The 21408-nt window shown below is 32.1% G+C and overlaps 5 protein-coding genes across 8 annotated transcripts in view; 2 read left to right on the top strand and 3 right to left on the bottom strand.

The window, feature by feature from the left end:
• Window positions 1-57: 57 nt before the first annotated feature.
• LOC108580318 (muscle-specific protein 20) lies at window positions 58-1916 on the bottom strand. Its single transcript, XM_017944043.1, has 4 exons — window positions 1833-1916; window positions 964-1175; window positions 762-882; window positions 58-327 (listed from the first exon to the last, which is right to left on the bottom strand). Exons 1-4 carry the CDS (start codon window positions 1860-1862, stop codon window positions 136-138), a joined length of 555 nt encoding a protein of 184 aa, XP_017799532.1. The 5' UTR covers window positions 1863-1916; the 3' UTR covers window positions 58-135.
• Window positions 1917-2107: 191 nt separating this feature from the next.
• On the top strand, window positions 2108-8391 carry LOC108580336 (brahma-associated protein of 60 kDa). 4 transcript variants are annotated; one of them, XM_017944065.1, is made up of 7 exons: window positions 2108-2322; window positions 6325-6456; window positions 6531-6706; window positions 6980-7310; window positions 7366-7563; window positions 7645-7903; window positions 7985-8391. In XM_017944065.1, exons 2-7 carry the CDS (start codon window positions 6343-6345, stop codon window positions 8389-8391), a joined length of 1485 nt encoding a protein of 494 aa, XP_017799554.1. In that variant the 5' UTR covers window positions 2108-2322; window positions 6325-6342. The 4 variants fall into 4 exon arrangements, with proteins under 4 accessions (XP_017799554.1, XP_017799556.1, XP_017799557.1 ...); XM_017944067.1 differs by having other exon boundaries at window positions 6322-6456; XM_017944068.1 differs by lacking the exon at window positions 2108-2322 and adding an exon at window positions 5619-5723.
• Window positions 8392-12046: 3655 nt separating this feature from the next.
• On the bottom strand, window positions 12047-14142 carry LOC108570088 (protein phosphatase 1 regulatory subunit 14B). Its single transcript, XM_017931876.1, has 5 exons — window positions 14076-14142; window positions 12731-12948; window positions 12547-12636; window positions 12423-12464; window positions 12047-12174 (listed from the first exon to the last, which is right to left on the bottom strand). The coding sequence occupies exons 2-5, from the start codon at window positions 12935-12937 to the stop codon at window positions 12133-12135; spliced, it is 381 nt and encodes a 126-aa protein (XP_017787365.1). The 5' UTR covers window positions 12938-12948; window positions 14076-14142; the 3' UTR covers window positions 12047-12132.
• Window positions 14143-14634: 492 nt separating this feature from the next.
• LOC108580338 (60S ribosomal protein L31) lies at window positions 14635-15556 on the bottom strand. The gene is made up of 3 exons (XM_017944070.1): window positions 15508-15556; window positions 14907-15133; window positions 14635-14787 (listed from the first exon to the last, which is right to left on the bottom strand). The coding sequence occupies exons 2-3, from the start codon at window positions 15125-15127 to the stop codon at window positions 14637-14639; spliced, it is 372 nt and encodes a 123-aa protein (XP_017799559.1). The 5' UTR covers window positions 15128-15133; window positions 15508-15556; the 3' UTR covers window positions 14635-14636.
• A 476-nt stretch (window positions 15557-16032) lies between these two features.
• LOC108580303 (THO complex subunit 2) overlaps window positions 16033-21408 on the top strand; it is a 9924-nt gene continuing 4548 nt past the window's right edge. Inside the window, exons 1-10 of the mRNA XM_017944023.1 lie at window positions 16033-16188; window positions 16335-16378; window positions 16938-17029; window positions 17140-17253; window positions 17353-17468; window positions 17552-17682; window positions 17774-18153; window positions 18226-18404; window positions 18519-19111; window positions 19186-19420. Of these exons, the coding sequence (XP_017799512.1) occupies window positions 16124-16188; window positions 16335-16378; window positions 16938-17029; window positions 17140-17253; window positions 17353-17468; window positions 17552-17682; window positions 17774-18153; window positions 18226-18404; window positions 18519-19111; window positions 19186-19420 (1949 nt within the window). The 5' untranslated portion in view covers window positions 16033-16123. The remainder of the gene's footprint in view (window positions 16189-16334; window positions 16379-16937; window positions 17030-17139; window positions 17254-17352; window positions 17469-17551; window positions 17683-17773; window positions 18154-18225; window positions 18405-18518; window positions 19112-19185; window positions 19421-21408) is intronic.

The raw sequence follows: 21408 nt of genomic DNA, 5'->3' as shown, positions 1-21408 counted from the left end.
AAATACATATTATATATATTGTATATACACGTACATACAAAATACAAATTTCTTGTTTCTTTCGCTTTTCTTTTTTCTTTTTTTCTTTTTTGGTAGGCTAAACGAGAGTTCTCGATGAGAGATGGTTCATTTGGTTTATTTGCCAAGGAGGATCTTGCGAGTGGCACCGATGCTCTGGCCAGATTGGGTGGCACCCTTGTTGGAACCAGCCTGGAGACCGATCACCGACTCTCCAGCGCGAAGTTGTTCCTCGGTGAACTCGCGTTTGCACTCTTCTGCTGGCTTGGGGCCCAGGTATGGTCCTTTCCATTCTGGGTGCTTGTATGTCTGCAACGTAGGAGGAAATGCTTGTGATTTGGAGAAAGTGTGAATTTCGAGTGACTTGTGATATTTTTCTAAATTTAGAATTCAAGTGGAGTTAAAGTGATTTCGAACATGTGAAGAATTGGGGAAAATGTAAATTTAGAGTAGCTTGAGATTTTGTTTAATTTAGATTGGAAATTGTAATGTGTTCGAATTTAACTAAGAAATTAAATTTGGAAATTTGAACGAAGAAAAAGGAAGTCGGATAATTTGTTTAAATTTAATTCTGTAACTGAATTCCCACTTCTAATAATAAATTTCTAATAATAAATTTTAACGTGAACTCGAATTACCTTTAAATTCATGTATAATCATGTTCAGATTTAAATCTGTATTAAATTGGGAATGAAATTAAACTGAGTGAATATTAACGAAGTTGTATTTTTAATTAAACCTACCGTACGACCAAGAGCGAAGAGAGTCGTCACAACCTGCGCCATGTCCTTCTTCTCCCACAAATCGACCGTTTGGAACACGTCAACATCGTCCACTCCGTAATCCTTCAGAGCTTTCTGGAACCTAGTATAAAAAAGCAATTACATTTTGCAAGAATAAGAAACGAAAAATGAAGGATTTATGATAATTTATAAATCTTCTTACATGTTGATGTTCTCCATCATTTTGAATTGACCGCCGGAGGAGTTGATCTTGGGGACAGATCCAGGGGAAATTTTGTTCATCAGTTCACAAAGGACCTGTCCGTCCTTCAGAACATCGTCGAATGCCTCACCAGGAGGAAACTTCTTGCCCAGAATGCTCTCAATCCATTCTTGAGCCTCCTTCTCCTGTTCTGGATTACGCTTTGCAGCGATCTACAATGAGAATTCTAATTAAATCGACAATTCTTTGTTAATTTTTTTGGTTTTATTTTAATTAAAAATTTGTTCAATTCTTCTTAATAAACTTGAAATGATGTTAAGAATAATTTTATTCGAAAGTAGGAAGCTGCCAGGGATCCAAGAATCCTAGAATCCAAAGATCTAAGAATCCAGGGATCCAGGAGAGTAAGAGTCAAAAAATCCAAAGATCTAAGTTCAGGAATTCAAGAACCCGATAATTTCAAGATGCAAGAATCCAAAGATCCAGGATTCAAGAATTCAGGAAACCAAGTATCCAAGTATCTAGGGATCCACGAGCCCAAGAATCAAAGGATCTATAAGTCCAAGAGCGCAAGCACCCAAGAATCCAATAAAAATTCTGTCCATTGTAAATTGAAACGAAGAACATTGGAAGGCAATTAAAAAGAACGAAGTTCAACATCAGGAAACTCAACGTTGCTTCACAAGACCCGATAAAGCAACCAATCGTCACCAAAAGAAGAAAAGAAAAAGAACAGCAATAAAAATCACAATAGATCACATATTGGACTTCCAGCGACTTCCGTTCGAAATTCTCCTTATTCACGGTGAAAACCAAAAAAGAAAAAAGAAGAAGAATTTGGACGCGCACAAAAAACCTCGTGGCCATACCTTGGCGCGCACTTGACGTTCGAGAGCCATCCTGTAGTAGCCTGTTGTCTCTTTCAGAGGACTGAAGTGCTCAGGCTGATGGTTGGTCCCTCTTATACCCGCGAGCAATGGCGGGAACACGTCCCACGCTCCTTGAAGAAGCTGTCCAACACGGGTGGACGATGTTTCGCGTGTTTCGAAAAAAGACGCCGCGGATCGCGGCTGTGTGAGTGGTTGCCGCTTTCCACGCTTTTCGACCGTCTAATATTAGCGTCTTATTCATTTGGACAGGGGACGAGACACGGAGGATTTCCAAAACCGCGGCTGCCAAGCTGTGTTGCACGTGCAGCTGAGAAAACGCTATGGAAAATCATGCGATCGTCAGTTTTCTCCACCAACAGTGTATTTAACGAACTTGAAAGAAGTGATCGGGTTAAGTGAAGATCAAGAAGAATGAACGAGAAGAAATTGAGTTAAAGAAGCTGAAAGTTGACGTTGGATCTAGCGTAGGGTAAGTGCGCCTAATTTCGCTTAGGAAAATTCAAAAAGGGAGCAGGAAGTTTGCATGGTTTACAGTGGTTGGATGATGCTTTCCTGTGTTTGGACTTGGAATTAAAAGTGGAACGTTGAAAGTATATGCGTACCGTAGGTGGTGATAGATCGAGAGGCTGACTAATTCCAGATAATTCTCCTTCCGCTGTCTTGGTTACTGTACCGAGCATTTGCTTCACTTATTTCACCTTTTCTGGTAGTTGTATGTGTTACAGATAAGTATTCGTTAGGTTTGGTTCAGTGTCAGGCATTGTCTTTTTAAATTGTTGAAAATAAAGAAGTGTATTTAAGATAGCATAAGTAGCTTTTAATTGATGTTCATGAATTTTGTAAATGAAGTCTAAAATATTCAACTTGTTTCTGATTTCAAACTAAATAGATTGCTTAATAATAACATAAATAATTATAGTGAAAGTAATCAGAAACGGAAGAAAATATATGAAAAAAAAAAAACAAACGGTGGTACTTTAAATACAAGATGACATATTTTTTTAATTATTTTAAGTATTTGTGCTAGGATATATAAAGATAGATTTACTGGTGTCACAGCAAGCAAAACAATAGCTATAACAATAGACAAAATCTTGAAAAAACACGGAGTAGTATAATAAAATTGTACTAATTAATTATTTACAATAATATTGTAATTGTTATGAAAAATTTCCAATTATTTCTAATTACAAATAAAAAATAACTACATGTTACAGATAACAATATATTTCACATAATACATTGTACATAATTATAATTTATCCATGAAGATTCATATATTTATATATTTATTAAAACACCTAACCTTTACTGACACAATGTTCGTAAGGTAAAGTGTTCTTAAATTTACTAACCTAAAAAGCAAAACTTTAAATTGTCATTTAAAAATAATTTTCTTCATTTCATTCTGCACTATATTCCTCAACTTCCGCCTGCATCATTGCCCAAAGCGCTTTTCCCTTCGTCGCCATCGGCGTTTCAAATATTCGAAAAATAGAAAGAAAAGGAAATTCGGTTTCGCAAAGTGTCACAGTTTTTTTCTGTAAATAACCAACCACTATATAGGTCAAGTTATTATTACGCTGATCCACTTTTTGAATTCACATAGACAGCCAAGGCGTCTCGCAGAAGTATGGTATCGTTTTCATATCCAATATGGCGACTTCCTTTAAAGGAAATATTTGTCTTTAAATATTCTAACATCGTTGAATTTACCTTTATAAAATTTGGCACAAATATGTAAATAGAAGAACTGCTTTTTATTTAAAAAAGGATGTGTCATCTTTTATTTAAAGTGCCATGTTTTTTTTAATATTTTTTCTTCAGTATAATTTCAGACATAACCTTACTCATAACAAGCATGAAACTTCATTGTGTGTTTGTTTCAGATAAACGGAATTTAAAAAATTTTGATTAATATGTTTCAAATAAAAAAAATATGTTTGAGTGCTCAACAATATTTGAGTATTTGTCAACAGTACATATTCGAGAAGGAAAAATGATAAAGAATCGCCTGTGAACCTTCCTTAAGGCTGTCTTTTATGTAAGCGGAATTTTTATCAACAGCTGATAAGAGAAGATTGCATAATCGACGCAGTTCTTAATCTAACGATATGGAGGATTATTCACTGGCGAACATTGCTGGCTACTGACTCAGGTTTAAATATAATCGCAACGTCCTGCGTATTTCCATTTCCCCTGTTCGTTGTTAGAATGCAAATTTTTCGTCGAGTTTCAATGAATTTCGACTATTTCCAATGTAATCGAATCAAAGTTCCTAACAAACAGAACGAATGGTCGAATTTAAGCGCGTTCACGATTTAAACCTGATTTCTACGAAATTATATCCACGCGCATTATGATTAATTTTCATGAGAAACCGCGTGCGCGGGTGGCATTCAAGGTATTCTATTATTACCGTCTATTAATCATTTATTCAATGTTAGAAGGAATTCAAGATATTATTATACAGATGAATAATTTTAAGAATTCAAAGAAGAGTCGTTAATTCTTTATTTTGATACATTAAAAAAACATAACTCCTACATTGCACTATTTTTTTTTTTACATGAAAAGGAACTACAATAAAATTATCGTAGAAAATATTATTCACGCAATCATTTCGTTTTAAAGACAATTATGAAGAACCTTTATACTAAATGACTGTTATAAGGATCCGAAATTTCTGACTATATCTGTTTTGATTACGGTTCCTATACTTATTTCTAATATTTCTTGTAACTCTGACGTTAATCTGTTCGAAAAGAACGAAATGTAGTTGTATAAAATCATCTGCTATCGAGCATTAAGTACGATTGATACTTATATTGCTTTAACATCATCTAAAACAGATGTTGCATTCTTGGCCTTGCTAGGCGCTGTAGTTACTTGTTGATCAAAAAGTGAAGCTTCTCATTCGTCGGGACAACCGATAAAGATAAGATTGGTGATCGACCGTGCACGCGGCGGCCCGTCTCCTTCTCTTTCGAGAAATTACCATTTATAGATAATACACACTAAATTGAGTTTTTCGGGGGTATTGAAAATGCATCCTTATTCCAGGTCCAAAATTGACTAACTCCTTTTCTCGATTTTTCTGCCGAAACAAAAATTTCCACAGGATATATTATAATTCTCTCAAAACATGGATAGTGAAGCTTCTTTAGAAAGAAAAGAGAGATAAAGGACAATAACTCTAGGAGAACAACCGAGAATTCTTTGAAGATGGAATAATTAATCGCACGTGGATTTTTAGGCCTTTTTTTATGGCATTTTTATCATCGTGATTACCAGATTTAACATCCCTGGATTATTTCTTGTGTGGGATATGATTGAAGAATGATGTTAATACGAGTGGAAAATAAGTTAAGAGACTGTGTTGCAAAGGGTGTCCAAAAATAATATGGTAAAAAAATGACTAAAACTGTTTAAAAAAAAGCATTTATATTAACAAACACATTTCATGTTACAAAATAATGGCATGGTAAAATGTTTTTATATTTTGTGATTCCAAGAACCGTTTTGAAACCGATATAGAAACTGTAATCGAAATATATGTATACATAGTCAGAAATTTCAGTTTCTTATAACAGTTATTTAGAATAAAGGTTCTTCATAATTGTTTTTTAAAGAACCTCTATATAACAATTTGAAACAGTTATCTCTGAAATCATTTCTATTGTTGCTATAAACAGGTTTTCGATCATTCAAAATTAAATTGGGCAATGTTACCAATAAAAAAACAATCCCTAGAAAGTGCAGCAGACAATAACGCCCCCTTAGCGACAAAACGGAAAAATTATTCGTCCGTAATCCGCCGCTTTTCGAGAGCTTACTAACCCTGGCAGAAAGTGAATAGAAGCTTTAAAGGTGTAGGTTCTTTTTTTTATTATTCACGGGATTTGTTTCTCTCTTTCCTCGTTTTCTTCCGCACTTCAATTCAGATCGAGCTGTAAAACATTGCAGTTTGGAGCGTTCCAAGTGGAACTATGTTGTGATAGAAAATGTACTCCATTCTGACGGACGTTCAAGGAAGCCTCTAACACAGTGTTTTAATTCTATTTCTCTTATGTTTTTGCCAATTATGTTGTGAATTTAACCGTTTCATTGATGATGTTACAACGCGTGTAAAATACTGCGATTAATTGTAACCTGTATAAGGTTGTAATTAGGTATACTTTCGAAGGTTATGTTTTTGTTTCCCTTGAAAGTTTGACAGAAAAATCATGTTGTTCGTTAAAAATATACCATCTTTCACTTCTGTGTAAAAAGTAAATGACATGATGTATAAAAGTGAAATGTAAATAAAGTTACTCTAATAAAATACTGTAGTTTGATAATGATTCACATCATTTTGTTGTATGATGAAAAGTGTATATTTATTTCAAAGTGACTTCTATATAATTGTTACAATTGTAAATTGTACACAACTGTCTATGTAAATAAGAGATTTATTGATTTTAACCAGTAGGATAATCACCAAAGGAACATGGCACAAAGGTTTCCTGTACCAAATGCAGGGAATAATGGCCCTCCACCTCAAAGATATGCAGCATCATCTGTGCCTCCAAATTTAAGGCAATATTCTGGACCAAATTTTCCTGTGAGTATACAGTGTATGGAATACTTAAATTATATTACAGTAGTATGATTTTTACAAATTCATTTTTCATGTAGATGCAACAGAGATCTGGATTCACTCCTCCTCCACAAATGGCCAATGCAGGCCCTGGCCCAGCAAGTATAATAAGAGCAAGTCAGCCTTATTCAAACATGCGTCAAGGTCCAATGCCTACTCCACCAGTTGGGAAGAGAAGCGCGGATCAACGTATTCCTATGTCACAACAGAAACCGTAAGTGCACTAACACTGCATGGTTTTTTTTTTAACACGCATTTGTATTGCTATTACTTTGCCCATTAACTCATTATATTAAGTAATTGATTTAACAAGTGTATTACCATTTCTGTTAAAAGAATAATTCGTAGTGTGTATCATTTTGCATTTAAAAAAAACCATTTGTCGATTTGCCAGGAACTTCACTGCATCTCATAAGCTTCAAAATTGATTTATTGATTTTTGAATCTATGATTTTTACACAAACTCATATAGGTATTTTTGGAACAGTGATTTTTCACATTCCACATCCAAGAAGAAGAAAAAGTTGGCGGATAAAATACTGCCACAAAAAGTGCGCGATTTAGTGCCTGAATCTCAAGCTTATATGGACTTGCTTGCATTCGAAAGGAAATTGGATGCGACCATAATGAGAAAACGGCTTGATATACAGGAAGCATTGAAACGTCCAATGAAACAAAAACGAAAATTACGAATATTTATTTCGAACACTTTTTACCCGGCGAAAGAAGCTGGTGATGGTGAAGAAGGCTCTGTCGCGTCTTGGGAACTCAGAGTTGAAGGGCGGTTATTAGATGATACGAAAAACGATCCCAATAAGGTAACAATTAATACAAAAAATTAAAATAGGTTTTTATTTGTATACAAATTTTCAGGTAAAGAGGAAGTTCTCTTCTTTTTTCAAAAGTCTAGTTATAGAATTGGATAAAGATCTGTATGGACCCGATAATCATTTGGTCGAATGGCACCGCACACTGACCACACAAGAAACTGATGGTTTCCAAGTAAAGAGACCTGGAGACAAAAATGTTCGGTGCACTATTCTTCTGCTCCTTGACTACCAACCCTTACAAGTAATATTCCATATTTTTCTAATTAAATAAATGTACATAAAGAAAACTACAATTTAAAAAATTAATTTTTTTTATGCACAGTTCAAACTAGATCCCAGATTAGCGAGACTTTTAGGTGTACATACACAAACGCGGCCCGTGATCATCTCCGCCCTCTGGCAGTATATAAAAACACACAAGCTTCAAGATAGTCACGAAAGGGAATTCATAAATTGTGATAAATATCTGGAGCAAATATTCGCCTGTTCAAGGATGAAATTCGCGGAAATTCCACAGCGTTTGAACCCACTGCTTCATCCACCAGATCCTATTGTAATCAATCACGTTATCAGCGTAGAAGGTACATTTAAAAATAATTTAAAAACACTCCAAAATCTAAAAACGTTAAAAAATAAGCATGTTTACATTTCATATCATTCAGGTACAGAAACAAAACAGACTGCGTGCTACGACATAGACGTGGAGGTCGACGACACATTGAAGACCCAGATGAACAATTTCTTGCTGTCAACCGCTAGTCAGCAAGAGATTCAGAGTCTCGACAACAAAATTCACGAAACAGTGGAAACGATCAACCAACTGAAAACGAATCGGGAGTTCTTTCTAAGTTTTGCCAAAGATCCTCAACAGTTCATCAACAAGTGGATTATATCGCAAACGAGGGACTTAAAAACAATGATCGACGTAGTTGGCAATCCGGAAGAAGAACGCAGGGCAGAATTCTATTACCAGCCATGGGCACAAGAAGCTGTTTGCCGGTACTTCTACACGAAGGTTCAACAGAAGCGCGCGGAATTAGAGCAGGCGCTCGGTATCAGGAACTCATAAGCTTTGATCGAAGTAAAAACGATATCGAGGCATCGCTATGTAAAGTATTTATACGAATCTTTCTCTTGTTCCAATTACGAAACCGATCGATTAACGTGTCTTACGCTTGACTCGGTGTACCGTGACGTAATTACGCGCGAGCAACGCTAATAGATGGTGACATATTTTTACGAACGTTACGGACGGATGGAAGAATGATGTGTAGTATCATGCAGGAATTATCGCACCCATTGAGGCAGATTTATTTACGCGAACGTATATCACATCTCGTATATCTTTATTCAAGCCAAGATTTTTTCAGAAAATTTTCTATGAGAAACATGTATTGCGATCCACTACGTGCACTGTAACTGCGACGAAATTCTGTACAATATAATGAATAAAACCTTTGATATAATCACGCAATTTTGAACTAGATCCCACGTTAGTGAATAAATATTTTTATTAAAATGAAACAATTGTTATATCATGTTCTAAAGATAATTAAAAAAATTTTAAATTAAAGTGAAAATGCGTTCTTGTAATTTTAAATGAAACAGAAAGAAATGTTTTGAAATGTAATTTCTAATTTATTATATAATAAGGTAAGAAGGTTGAAAATAAAGAAAAGAAATGAGTAATACATTTTTCTGTTATCCAATTCTTATTTTGTTTGTGCAAGTAAATACAATCTCTTACATAATCAGTACATGTTGATGCAAAATATGGTTTCCTCGCGGAAATGGCGGTATTGCCAATTTAAAACGCAAGGAACAGGAATCGTAAATTTTCTACGGTCTCTTCATCATCTTCATCCTCGTTCAATCGCGCCACGAATGCGGAAGTTCAATGTTTTGTTTAGTCAGTGTAAAAGTGCTTTTCCCTTACTTAAGAGTATTATGGATTAATTTGATTCAGTATTACAACATTAACATTCCAAGACATTCACACGGGGATGGGAAATTCTGATGCCATTTCAATCAGATTTATGGGTGGTTACATGTTCACCTTTTATTGTTATATATAATATATATTTTTTTTTTACGAGACATTAAGTATTTCCCATATGTCTTGCAAAACGATTCGCCGAGAAAATAATCTTGAAGTCGCATCATTCCAATTACACACAAGTATTTCTAACGCCTTTCTATTTCTTTTTCTTTTTTTTTTTTCTTTTTTTAAAGACACCAAGCCGGAACAATACGTATTACGAAACATTCTTCACATGCCTAGACGAGCATTACACGCAAAGCACTTAACCACGCTTTTCTACTTATCGCATAATGGAAAAACCAAAGAAACAAAAGGAATCGTGACACAGCGAGATATTTTCTCTGGCGATAAAATTTAAAAACTTCATAATTTCTTTTTTCCCTTTTTTTCCTTCGTGTCGATTCGATGAACATAATTCTATCGAAGGTCGCATACTGTTGTACAACACTAAATCACAAGTGCACCAATTGATTGTATCGTTTCTAATACAATAAACTCTGATTAAGTTCTGACGTATTCGTTCGGTACAAATCAACCATAAATTATCAAATGACTCTTGCTCGACTAAGAGCGAACGAACACGTCACGATTGCACACTGTTTATGAGATCAAGGTTTATTGTATAGGTTTTTACTTTCCTAATCTTAATTACACATTCACATATATTTTTTCGTATAAAGTTTTTAAATATACGTAATGGGTGACAAGACGAGTTTAACGCTTTTTCCTTTAATTAGACATTATTCACCTAAATCGTATGGAAGTTTTTACTTATGAGGGGAGGGGGTAGAAAGTTAAATCTAAACACATTTGTTTCTATGCCCGCGAAGAAGTCCACAAAGATCACATTTTGCCAACATAGAGTGGCAGATGAATCTCTGTACACCCTAATATATCTCGTGATTGATTTATGACTCGGTAGTCCTTCCTTGGATAAAATCGGATTTTCATTTTTCCTTTAATGGGGATTAATAACACTACAGAGATCGTACGCGTTTTTTTCGCAATACGAGATAACCATTAAGCCTCGAACATAGCTTTTTTAATATTTTTTTTGTTCTTGTGAAGACGTATCATCTAAATGATCACATAATCGGTATTGCTTTAAATTTTCTGTTTGGTTCGCTGTGTGTGAGAACGTGCTCATATCATTCAACATCCGATACCATGTGTTCAATCTTCGATAATATATCCATCTTATCATACTGTTTTCAATGTCTGGTGATTTCTGTACGCATCTAATATAAGTTGTTTTGTTTAAGAGGAAGGTAAATTCCATTTGTGCAGTCTTTTTTGTTTTTTTTTTTTTTTTGTTTTTAAGTAATAATGCGAGATACATCGGTGCAAGAGATCCTTTGTGTTTCCAGAAGTTCGTGTTAAAGTTCACTTCCTTCCTCTTTTACAACGACTATGGATACATTTTACACAATAGCTCGTATGTTAAATGACCGTTGATAAAGCGTATAAATGTCACCTATGATTGCGTTCTGTTGCGACGGCGCATTTACGTAACACAAAAACGCTAACTTGTACTATACGTTCACGCATATTTTTCATTTCCTCACATTTATTTTATCCAAACGAGGCCATCAAAACAGATAACTTGTACGTTATTCTTTCTTTTTTTTTCGACTCGAGACAGATACGCAAATTGATCAATTAAAAATTCATCTTTAGAAATGATAGGTATTTATCATTTAAACGAGTATAACACGTGTATAAATAGAAATTTAAAATCTTGAAATTAACAACATGATTATATAATGTAACAAAGTAATTAAAAAATTTTCGACACATTGTATAGAATCTAAAGATTCGAATATTCCTTTAAAATTTAGGAATGTTTTTTTCATTTTTCTTTTGATTAACTACTTAACAAGAATTTTAATCAATCATTACGAAAAACGAATGAAACTTACGACATTTCTGCGACACGATAATTTTCAATACTGATTCGGTATTGGAGCAACGATAGGTGTCATTTCCACGTTTTAATAGTACTATGCCAGTGATAATATCATCTGAAATATACACGCTTTTATTATATTATCAAACAAATTTTTCTTCCTTTTTTTTTCATGTTTTTTCTTTTTTTTTTAAATTCATACAAGCATTCGATGCGAAATTTTTGCATATTTTACTCCCTTAAAGTCTTTTCTAAAATAAATAAAAAATTGTATTAATTCATTACACTACAACATAAAGATATTAACCCATTTTAACCCAATTGTATTCTCAGTTGGGGTAATTTAATAAACATAAGATATGCATAGAAATTATTTGGTATAGTTACAATGTTTGGAAGTATTGTTAGTTAATAATTCTTAATAACATAAATATTACTACGAACAATGGAGTATAGAATGCATACAAAACTAGAGTGTAGAAGAATGAACTTTTCTACTATACATCACACTGGATGGATCGTACAGCAAGGCAGTGTACTGTGAGGTTTATTACTTGATATGCGATGCGCACATAAATAACTAACAAAGTTAGCCATTGTACTAAGATAAGTCAGATACTAATGCTTACGATTTCAATATGAAATAATATATGCTAGAATAAAACTGTGCAGAGTCATTTGATGTTTTTTTTTCCCCATTAAGTTCGATCCAAGTACAATGATAAATTGGCATTTGAGTCGCGTCTGCGCGACTCGTTAAGGCTTGAATATGTCTTTGACTCGTTCCAAATCTGAGCAAATTTGTTAATGCTTCAAAAAAGTCCTTGCAAACACGTAAGTGTTAAGAAGAACGCGAAAGTTCTTCAAAGTGTTTTAGCTTTTTCAAGTAAATCATTAATGAATTTCTGAAACATATAAATAAATAGATAAACTTGCGTTAGTAACAATTACCAATTTTTCTATGACAAACTATTCCACTAGAACACCATGAATGGTACACCATACTCGAACTTGTATTAATTTATCTAATTTACTTGATAGTATTTTTAAGGTAGAACATCTTGAATTAATAAATTAGTCACAAATCATATACCATTATAACACTAACAACAAGTGATTACAAATTTATTGAGGCTACAATAGTGGTACTTACATTTACATCATGTGAAGATTTCTTTGTATCAACCAGTAGTTCCTGTAAAAGATAATAAAACAATAAGATAAAATATTCCATTTATATCATTTACAATAACAGTTACATAATGTACACTTCATACTTGCAAAAATCTTCGTCTATGATCATCACTATCCATGTCAAGGAGTTCATCTATGTCAATTTCAACTTCCCGATTTTTACCACTGTCATTCTGCAAATTAAACAATAAATTAATAATAAATGATTATGTTTGTTCAGAATGATGTAACAGTTTCTAAGTATAGATAAGTTAATCTTGAACTTACAACTGTTTCATATAATTTTTCTAACTCATCAAATAACCACATTTCAACTGCAAGTCTTTTACGAATGAGGGACATCTGATGTGATCCATACTTAGCTGTCAGAAATTTCTCTCTACGTTCCTTTACCTCTCCTTTTTCAGTGAAAGCTACATGCAGATTTGCACGTGCTGGACTGCGTTCTGCTGTAAGTACTCCACCACCCTCCATTATAAAATTACCTAATAATTCAAATGAAGTCATAGTAATACATTTAAAGTAAAACATTATACAATAAAACAGAAAATTATATGAAGAAAGAACCAAATGTAAAATTTGCATATTTGTTAATGTGATATTTTCTGTGAATATATATCTAATACTTTAAGCTTTTAAAAGTTAGTTAATACACATTGTGTTATGTACAGCATAAATGTTTAATGAGAGATATTAGATAGGCAGTTAATAAAGCAAGTTAAATATTAGAGGGAAAGGACAAAAGAAGAAGGGAAACATAAGAGAAAAGCATTGCAATATATAGAAAGTATATGTATATATGTATATATCTACAAATCTTTATTATTTTATAGAGTATGTTACAAAAAATAATTACATAAAATGAAACTTTTACTGTACCTTTTTAACAAAATAAAAAATTCATTTAAAAATTGTATTAAGGTAAACATAAAATATTTTTCGGAACAGTTATTTTTTTCTCATCGCAATCCATTATGAATTATTACAATTGACTGTACGAAATCGGCTGAGGAAATATAGCGGATATCATATAAAAATACTTTTAGAAAAGTAAAGGAAAAGAAATTACGAAATGAAATTCTTTCTCTGCGCATTCACATCCGTTCCAACAGAATAAATTAAGTGCGCGATTTACTTGAAAAAATTGCCCGCGTGATCGATCACTGACAAATTGAATCAAATTAATCAAGGAGAATAATTATTGCGCCCAAGCTCATGATGGATCAGTTATTTTTTCTATTCTTTTTCTTTTCTTTTCTTTTCTTTTTAACGATCATGGGAAAGGTTCACGCACATGCGAACCGCTTCTCGCATGCTACAATAAACAATGGGCTCCCTAAAGAGCATTCGAAATAAGAAAACTAAGAATGTTAAGATAAAATACACCACCGCGAATAAAACGAAAGAAAAAAAATATCATGCCGACACTCATGTAAATAAAGCGATTACAGAAAGATAGAGTTACATTTGGCGTTTTTAATAAAAGATCAGCAACTCGTGTCAGTATAAGTATAAACAAAGAGCAGGATTATTATTTCGCTATATATTACACGAATTAATGGAAAAACGATGTTGTTAGTGCGCGTTCGTACGATCGCTTAATATTACTTACACTCACTGCTTCTATTTCAGAATGTACACTACTCAAGCCGTAATACAGTATCGTAATGCCAGAATCCATACGAATAATAAACTTTCTTGAAGTTATTTGAGAATGATAACATTTTTCTACTAGCCATGATAACCATATGGTACATAAGATATTCCTATTTCGTGGCAAATCGTGATTCAGTATAGTTAGGGATATTTCAGCGTGAGGAATCTATATATTACTCCAAAGGTAACCCTGTCTTCAATCATCTATCCACAAACAGCAATATCAGATCGAAGGAATTTTTTATGTTTGAATTCTCCTAAATTTAAAATTGATGTAACTAATTTAGCGAGGAATTTTATAGACTTCCTGAAATTTGTGAAAATCAATAACTCGTTCCATCTAATATTATCACGATTTGATTAAAATTTAAGTAATCTAATTTTGAAGCAGTAAAATGTTACTGATATTGGAATTCAAATAATATTAAACTAGTATTAAAATTTAAATAGGGAATAAAATATTGAAATAATTTGGGACACGAAAATTGATGAAAACTATTTATTAATTAGAAATAATTCAATCTTGACTGGCATCAACATTTTCTGTTTGTAGACCTTTGAAGGTAGCAACTGGTATGTATGTAACAAGAGTGTACAATTTGTTCGCAGAATCTTCATCATCGTTCCTCCTTCTGCTCAATCGTACACGAACTCTAAATGGTACATTCCTAAAAATACAACATTTGTTTAAATTATCATCAATAAAATATATTAGATTAGCAAATAGCAACAGTTTTATTCTTAGCAACCTTTAATTTGATTTAATTACAAAATGCATGTGATTTACCTAATTCCTTTGGACCAAAGTTGTTTATTGAGACGTGTGTCAATCCTCACATCTGGTGTTCCCATTTGTTTCTCGGCAAATTTACGAATTTCTTTGATAGCTCGTGGAGCACGCTTTTTGAATCCAATCCCATGCAAACGTTTGTGAAGATTCACGGTGTATTCACGAGTCACAACCTCGTTAATAGCACTCTTTCTCCTTTTCTCTGTTGACTTGGCCATTTTGAACTGAAAACAAAATTCCAGAACTTACCATCACAACGTGACATAACCAAGAAATCTATGATAGAAGTTGGACACAAATTTATAAATTATTCGAGAACAAAAGCCAAATTTAAAATAAAACACACATTTATACAGAATCAATATATTTTTACTGTGAAATATTAAATCAAACTTTGTTATCGTTCCAATTATGTTAGAGAGAAATCAGTAAACCGTACAATGTGGAACTTGTGTTTATTTTAATTGTAATTGGCAATAATATTCAACTTGTACTATTATGCAGTAATTAATCGATATGGTTATATCAAAAGTTATTTATTATTAACAATTCGCAGCCAGATGTTTTTCGATTCTATTTTATATAAAACTGACAGTACCTCTTCGATTAATGGTTCGAAGCAAAAGAACCAAAGTTCTTAGCGTTCCTAAACTTATCGGTTTTCTATAGCGCTATGGTGATAAAATTTATTACATAAAATACACTTAAATACGCTTATAATAATGAAAAAGCAAGTCAAATTATAAGAAAATTATTATATTATTAAGTATTTCACGTATGTATATATATTACTTAAATTTAATACTATTTTTATAATTTTGCACGCAATCGTTTAAAATATGTTTAAATTACGTATAACCTACTACGTATAAAATAAGTGCGTCGCATTATGTAAAATATTTTAATCACTAGTTTGAAATTACCATTTTATAGAATTCTTCCATTGAAATTTCTTTGGAGTTTTTTCCTTTTATATCTTTTTATAATTAATACCATGTCACTTTTTTCATTAATGGGGTATTGTTAACTAATTGTATAGCAAATAGACGAAGATTTTTCATAATAAAGATACCACACTAGATATAATGTATGGTGTAAGGAAGATCGCGCCACGATAGCTTCGAGGACGCTTGCAATGGTGGAAAATGGAGTCTATTAACCTGTGATGTTGATACAATTGTTTTTAATCATAAAAAGCTTTTCATGGAATTAAAATGGCTGGTAAAGTGTGGAATTCAGAAATATGGAAAGCATGGGATAAACATGGAAAAAATGATTTGTAAGTGGTTAACGCGTTAACGTCCAAAGTGCGTTCGATTAATATTGAATTGATACTGCATACTCTGTGCAATTGATGGTTGCAACTTATCTCTCCTGTTTCTCGCTCTTCTGAAGAGTTAATTGTCAATTAACAACTGTTTGCAGCCTCAAGTTAATCAAGCACAAATTTAAGGAAGGCAACACTGCAGGTGAGCCTTTCTTATTGCAAAATTTATCTTACCAGCTTGAGTTATGTTTCATGTTTCAGTGTACACTTTACACGCGTCGAAATCTTTCCTTTTCATGTTCGTGATTTTGTAAACATTTTAATTCTTTACGCAATAAGTAATATTAAATTGTAAAAATTTTTCCCTTGAACGTTAAATGAAAAATAAACAGAAATTTTATATGTTCAAAAAATGTGGTCACACATTATTTTTAAGCATTTTTTATTTGTATACCTGAATACATTATGCAAATATTTTTTGTATTATAGGAAATATGCAGTATAACTAAAGATATAATTTAAACTATTTAATAATTTAATGGATTATAATTGAAATGTAAAATAAAAATAAAATCTGTTAGTTTCTTGTTAATTTTTTTTTCTTTTTTATATGAATATAAACTGTTAAGAAATTATCGAGCACTAACAATTAATATTCATAAAGTTAATCTTGTGCATTTATGATATTGTGTAATATGTAGCAATCATTTTATAATTCCATATTTTTTTACATTTTTTTGTGGTATTGTCTTTACTTTTAGATTGGAGAAGAGGATTGTACGAATTAATATCAAATGGAATCCGTGGGAACATAAAAAGGGACAATGTAGTTCAGACATTAGGTGAACTGACGGTAAGTTCAAAAGCTGCAGTTATTATTACAATGATTTATTATTTTTCTGATTACTGCAAAAGCATATATTTTATCATAAACTTTAGCATATAAAGCATATTTATTTTCAGAGTGTTGATGGGGCAATACCATCTGCAATTGTGGATATATTTACATTAATAGATGCAGAAGCACATAATGAGGAAAGGAATAATTTTTATTATATAGTAAAAGAATCAGAAAAGGTATCATTTTAATAGGATAACAAAAAGACCAAAATACTTACCATCTACTAAAAAATTTGTAATGACATAATTAATTTATGTCATTTGCTTTTTATATAGTTTCTCACAGATAGGATATTGAAGGAACGTTTAGAAATTGACACATTACAAGATGTAGGAACATTGAAAAATAAGAATTTTCAAACTAAATTCATTAAAGTGAAAACAAAATTGTAGTATGTATTTTTTTCTCCATGTTTCGATATAAAACGTAATAATTTTAATCGAGGCAAAATTTATATGAATTGTTTGTTTGCAGTTATAAACAACGGAAGTTTAATTTATTTAGAGAAGAGAGTGAAGGATATTCTAAACTTATAGTGGAATTGAATCAGGAACGTCCAGAAAACGAAGTAGCATCGATACTGGAAATCGTTAAGTCTCTTATCGGTAAAATATTTCGTTTCAATATTTATTAGGATTAATTTCACAATTTAATCGGAGCTATACATGAAGTTACACACGCATATATTTTTTGTAGGATATTTCAACCTTGACCCTAACAGAGTGCTCGATATTTTATTAGAAACTTTTGAAAATCGACCGCAAGACGATGCACTTTTTATTCCTTTAATTCGTTCGTATATGAGCGACCAGCAGGTACTCTGCGAAGTTCTAGGATTTAAATATTGTTCTACCGTAAATGCAACACCATTTTCATTGCAAAAAGTTACCGCGCTCATGTTGCAACATGGCGTTATTGAATTGGACGATATATTGCCGTGGTTAGTGCCAGATGACAAGACTATTATTAAAGAACATGAACAGGCAATGAAACAAGCAAAGGAATATGTTCGAAAATTAAGCGTGATTTCTACCAAGGATAAGGAAGAAGTACCAGAAGAGAAAGAAAATCCACTGGTAAAAGAGTATATAATTGTAATTAATTTTACTCGTAATAAAAGTTCTACTCACATTATTATTTTTTAATAGGATAAATATGCAAGTAATCAAAAGTTCGGATTGTGTGAAGCGCTGTTGGAAATTGGAGCTTGGGAAGTAGCACAAAACTTGTTCAATCGATTGCCAGATCACAGTCTCACTGATCAACGTCCTATTGCTTTATCGCTGTGCAAAATGATTCAATCCCTTATTGAACCCGTTTATCGCAAGTACGTCATGTTTTGTATGATATATTCATTACAGAATTCAATAGAATCACTATAAATTTGAAACAATCATATTACAATTAAATTCAGATTCTGTGCTATCACGTTATATTTTAGACACTGTATAATATCGCCAAAGTTACAAGGCAGGAGTGTCCCGCCCTTGGAGAGCGCTCTTGCACCAAAGTCGATCGAAAATCTCGAAGAGATACACGATCAATTGTTGCCAATGCTCATAGTTCTCGGTCCCAATTTACACCACGATCCCGTTTTAATGTATAAAATTATGAGATTATGTCACGCCGCTATAAAGCAGTGTCCTTTAGACACGAATAAGCAACCAGTTGATAAAAATAATAATTTATATTACGACGTATTGACGATTCTCGATGTGGCGTTACTGCCTTCGCTGTCTTTTATGGACTGCAACTGTTGCGTCGCAGAGGAACTGTGGAACATTTTAAAGTACTATCCATATCAAAACCGATACTGTTTATACGCTCGATGGAAGAATGATACGCCTCTGCAGCACGCTGCACTTTTGCGGAAAAGAGCAGACGCACAGAAGAAAATAAAATCCATTATGAAGAGAGTGAGCAAGGAAACCATTAAACCAGTAGGAAGATCAATAGGCAAACTCACTCATTCCTCGCCTGGTGTATTATTCGATTATGTTCTTATACAAATTCAGCTGTACGATAATCTTATAGGTATGGGGATAATTTTATAAGTAATTTATTGAAGACTTTAGCAGGTATGCATTTAATTATTTCGTGTATTACAGGACCTGTTGTAGATTCTTTAAAATACCTGACAAACATTTCTTACGATGTACTTGGTTACTGTCTTGTGGAAGCTTTAGCTGGTGCTGATAGAGATAGGTTTAAGCACGATGGCACCAGTATATCTCTCTGGCTCCAATCCCTTGCTTCGTTCTGCGGAGCCATATTTAAAAAGTATAATATCGAACTTACTGGTTTGCTGCAGTATGTAGCTAATCAACTTAAAGCACAAAAAAGGTACATTGTATATAACATTTGAATTCCTTTTTTTTTATATTTATTTATTTTATTTTAGTACATACATATTTTCATTATATGCCACATTTATATTTAATTATACTTGATTGATTGTAGTTCTAATTTATTTTTATTACATATAGTTTTGACATAAGGTATAATTTCATAACACAGAAAGAATGATTATCTTTACTGTGATATTTTCAATACCTTTCTGCTCAATCCTTTGTAATCTTAATTAGTTGAGAAAAGAAGTAACAAAATAATCATTTCTTGTTCTTTAAACAGCTAAATAAAGAAGATTCCGCGTTTTTCTTTTGATTTGCTAAGTAAAAAAAAGCATGCAGAAAGGAAGTCAAAGTAGTGTTGTATAATTGTATTTTTCAATGGTAACGTTAATATAAATTATTAATCAATCGAAAACTGTTATTTAATAATAGTAATAGGAAATTTTTGCTTAAATGTAAGATTTATATAGCTAAATATATGAAGCTAGCTACGTATCATTGCCAGTTATATTTTAAAGATCTATCCAGACAAACAGTGTATTTTTTTAAATAGAGAGCTATCTTGAATATATATGGAGTACCACTTTCTATGAATATTTTAATACGTGTGATCGTAATTCAATACCATGTGTATAATACGGCAAAGGAGAAAATTAAAAAAACAAAAAACATGAGATACAACTTTGATCCACTGTTTGTAATTTCAGAATAATTATACTCACGAACACATGAAAAAAATCCGATCAAATTGTAATCAATGTACTATGAAGACTTTTTAATTGCAGTGAACATACATACACTATCACTCTGCTGTAATAGTTCATAAACGGAAAACATCTAAATATCGTTGAATAAATAAAACTTACAAACTTTTCATTGCAAAGGAATTTTACCAGTGACAATTCAAATCAAGTGTGGCAATATACGATTCTCTCTTTATTCTTTTAAAACACATCTTTGATTATAATGTTATATATATGTATATATGTATATATATATATTTCAAAAAATATTGAATATATTTTCGTTCTTTATTGATCCACTTAAAATTCAAGTAATAAAAATTCAAAGAAGATCGATGTAAACGTTCAACATTGTGGAACAAATTTTATGGATTTTGTGCAGTTCTGGATTAACGAAATCGCTATACATCGTTGCATATTTTTATGAAATATAAAAATTTCGTGCATTGAGATAAAAAATTACAACATTTTTCAAATACATATTTGTATGTACTTTACCTGTAAAAGGAGTTGGATACAGATGTACAAGGAAAAAGAATAAGAAGAAACAATCTTAGGAAAGGGAAACATTGATGCAGAAATATTGAGTAACAACCTCTACAAATAAAAAAATAAATGGATAGGAAAATGAAAGGACTTAGCATTGAATAAAAAATATCGAATAATTAAAATTCAATTATTTATAAACCGATGTGTAATAAAATTATCAATGATCATAAAATGTTGACAACATGAAATAGTAATGTAAAACAAAAATTGAAAGAACTAATAAGTTCAAAAGATAGAATTTTACGCGGTGAGAAATATTGCCACCAATGCACTAAAAACCTAGAAGGACAAGGTAAATACAAAATGTTTATTGTAGAATTCGTTTTCTTTCTTTTCTGTTTTTTTTTTGTTTATTTAAGCAATTTTGATAGAAGTATTAATCTCGAAGCATGTTGCAAACATATTAAAATATTTCGAATTATACTTTTTCTTTCTAGGTATTAAAAAGTTTGTAAATAAGAGAGATTAAATTTTGAGTAATGGAGAGAGGACAGGAATTTGTTTATATCTTTGGGAAATATAATTTGAAGGGAACAGAAATAAAACTAAAGGTGATAAAGACTAGTCAAGTGTATGGATCTCTGCAATAAAAAGTATAAAACGAGGATTCTTTATGATAATTTACGAGGAAACAGTGGAGATGTTTATCATATATATGTATATTTATATATATATATATATGTATATA

The sequence above is a fragment of the Habropoda laboriosa genome, unplaced genomic scaffold (genome assembly GCF_001263275.1).
Source record: "Habropoda laboriosa isolate 0110345459 unplaced genomic scaffold, ASM126327v1 scaffold9, whole genome shotgun sequence".
Lineage (NCBI taxonomy): Eukaryota > Metazoa > Arthropoda > Insecta > Hymenoptera > Apidae > Habropoda > Habropoda laboriosa.
The sequence above is the reverse complement of the archived record's forward strand: the minus strand, read 5'-3'. Positions and strand labels throughout refer to the sequence as shown.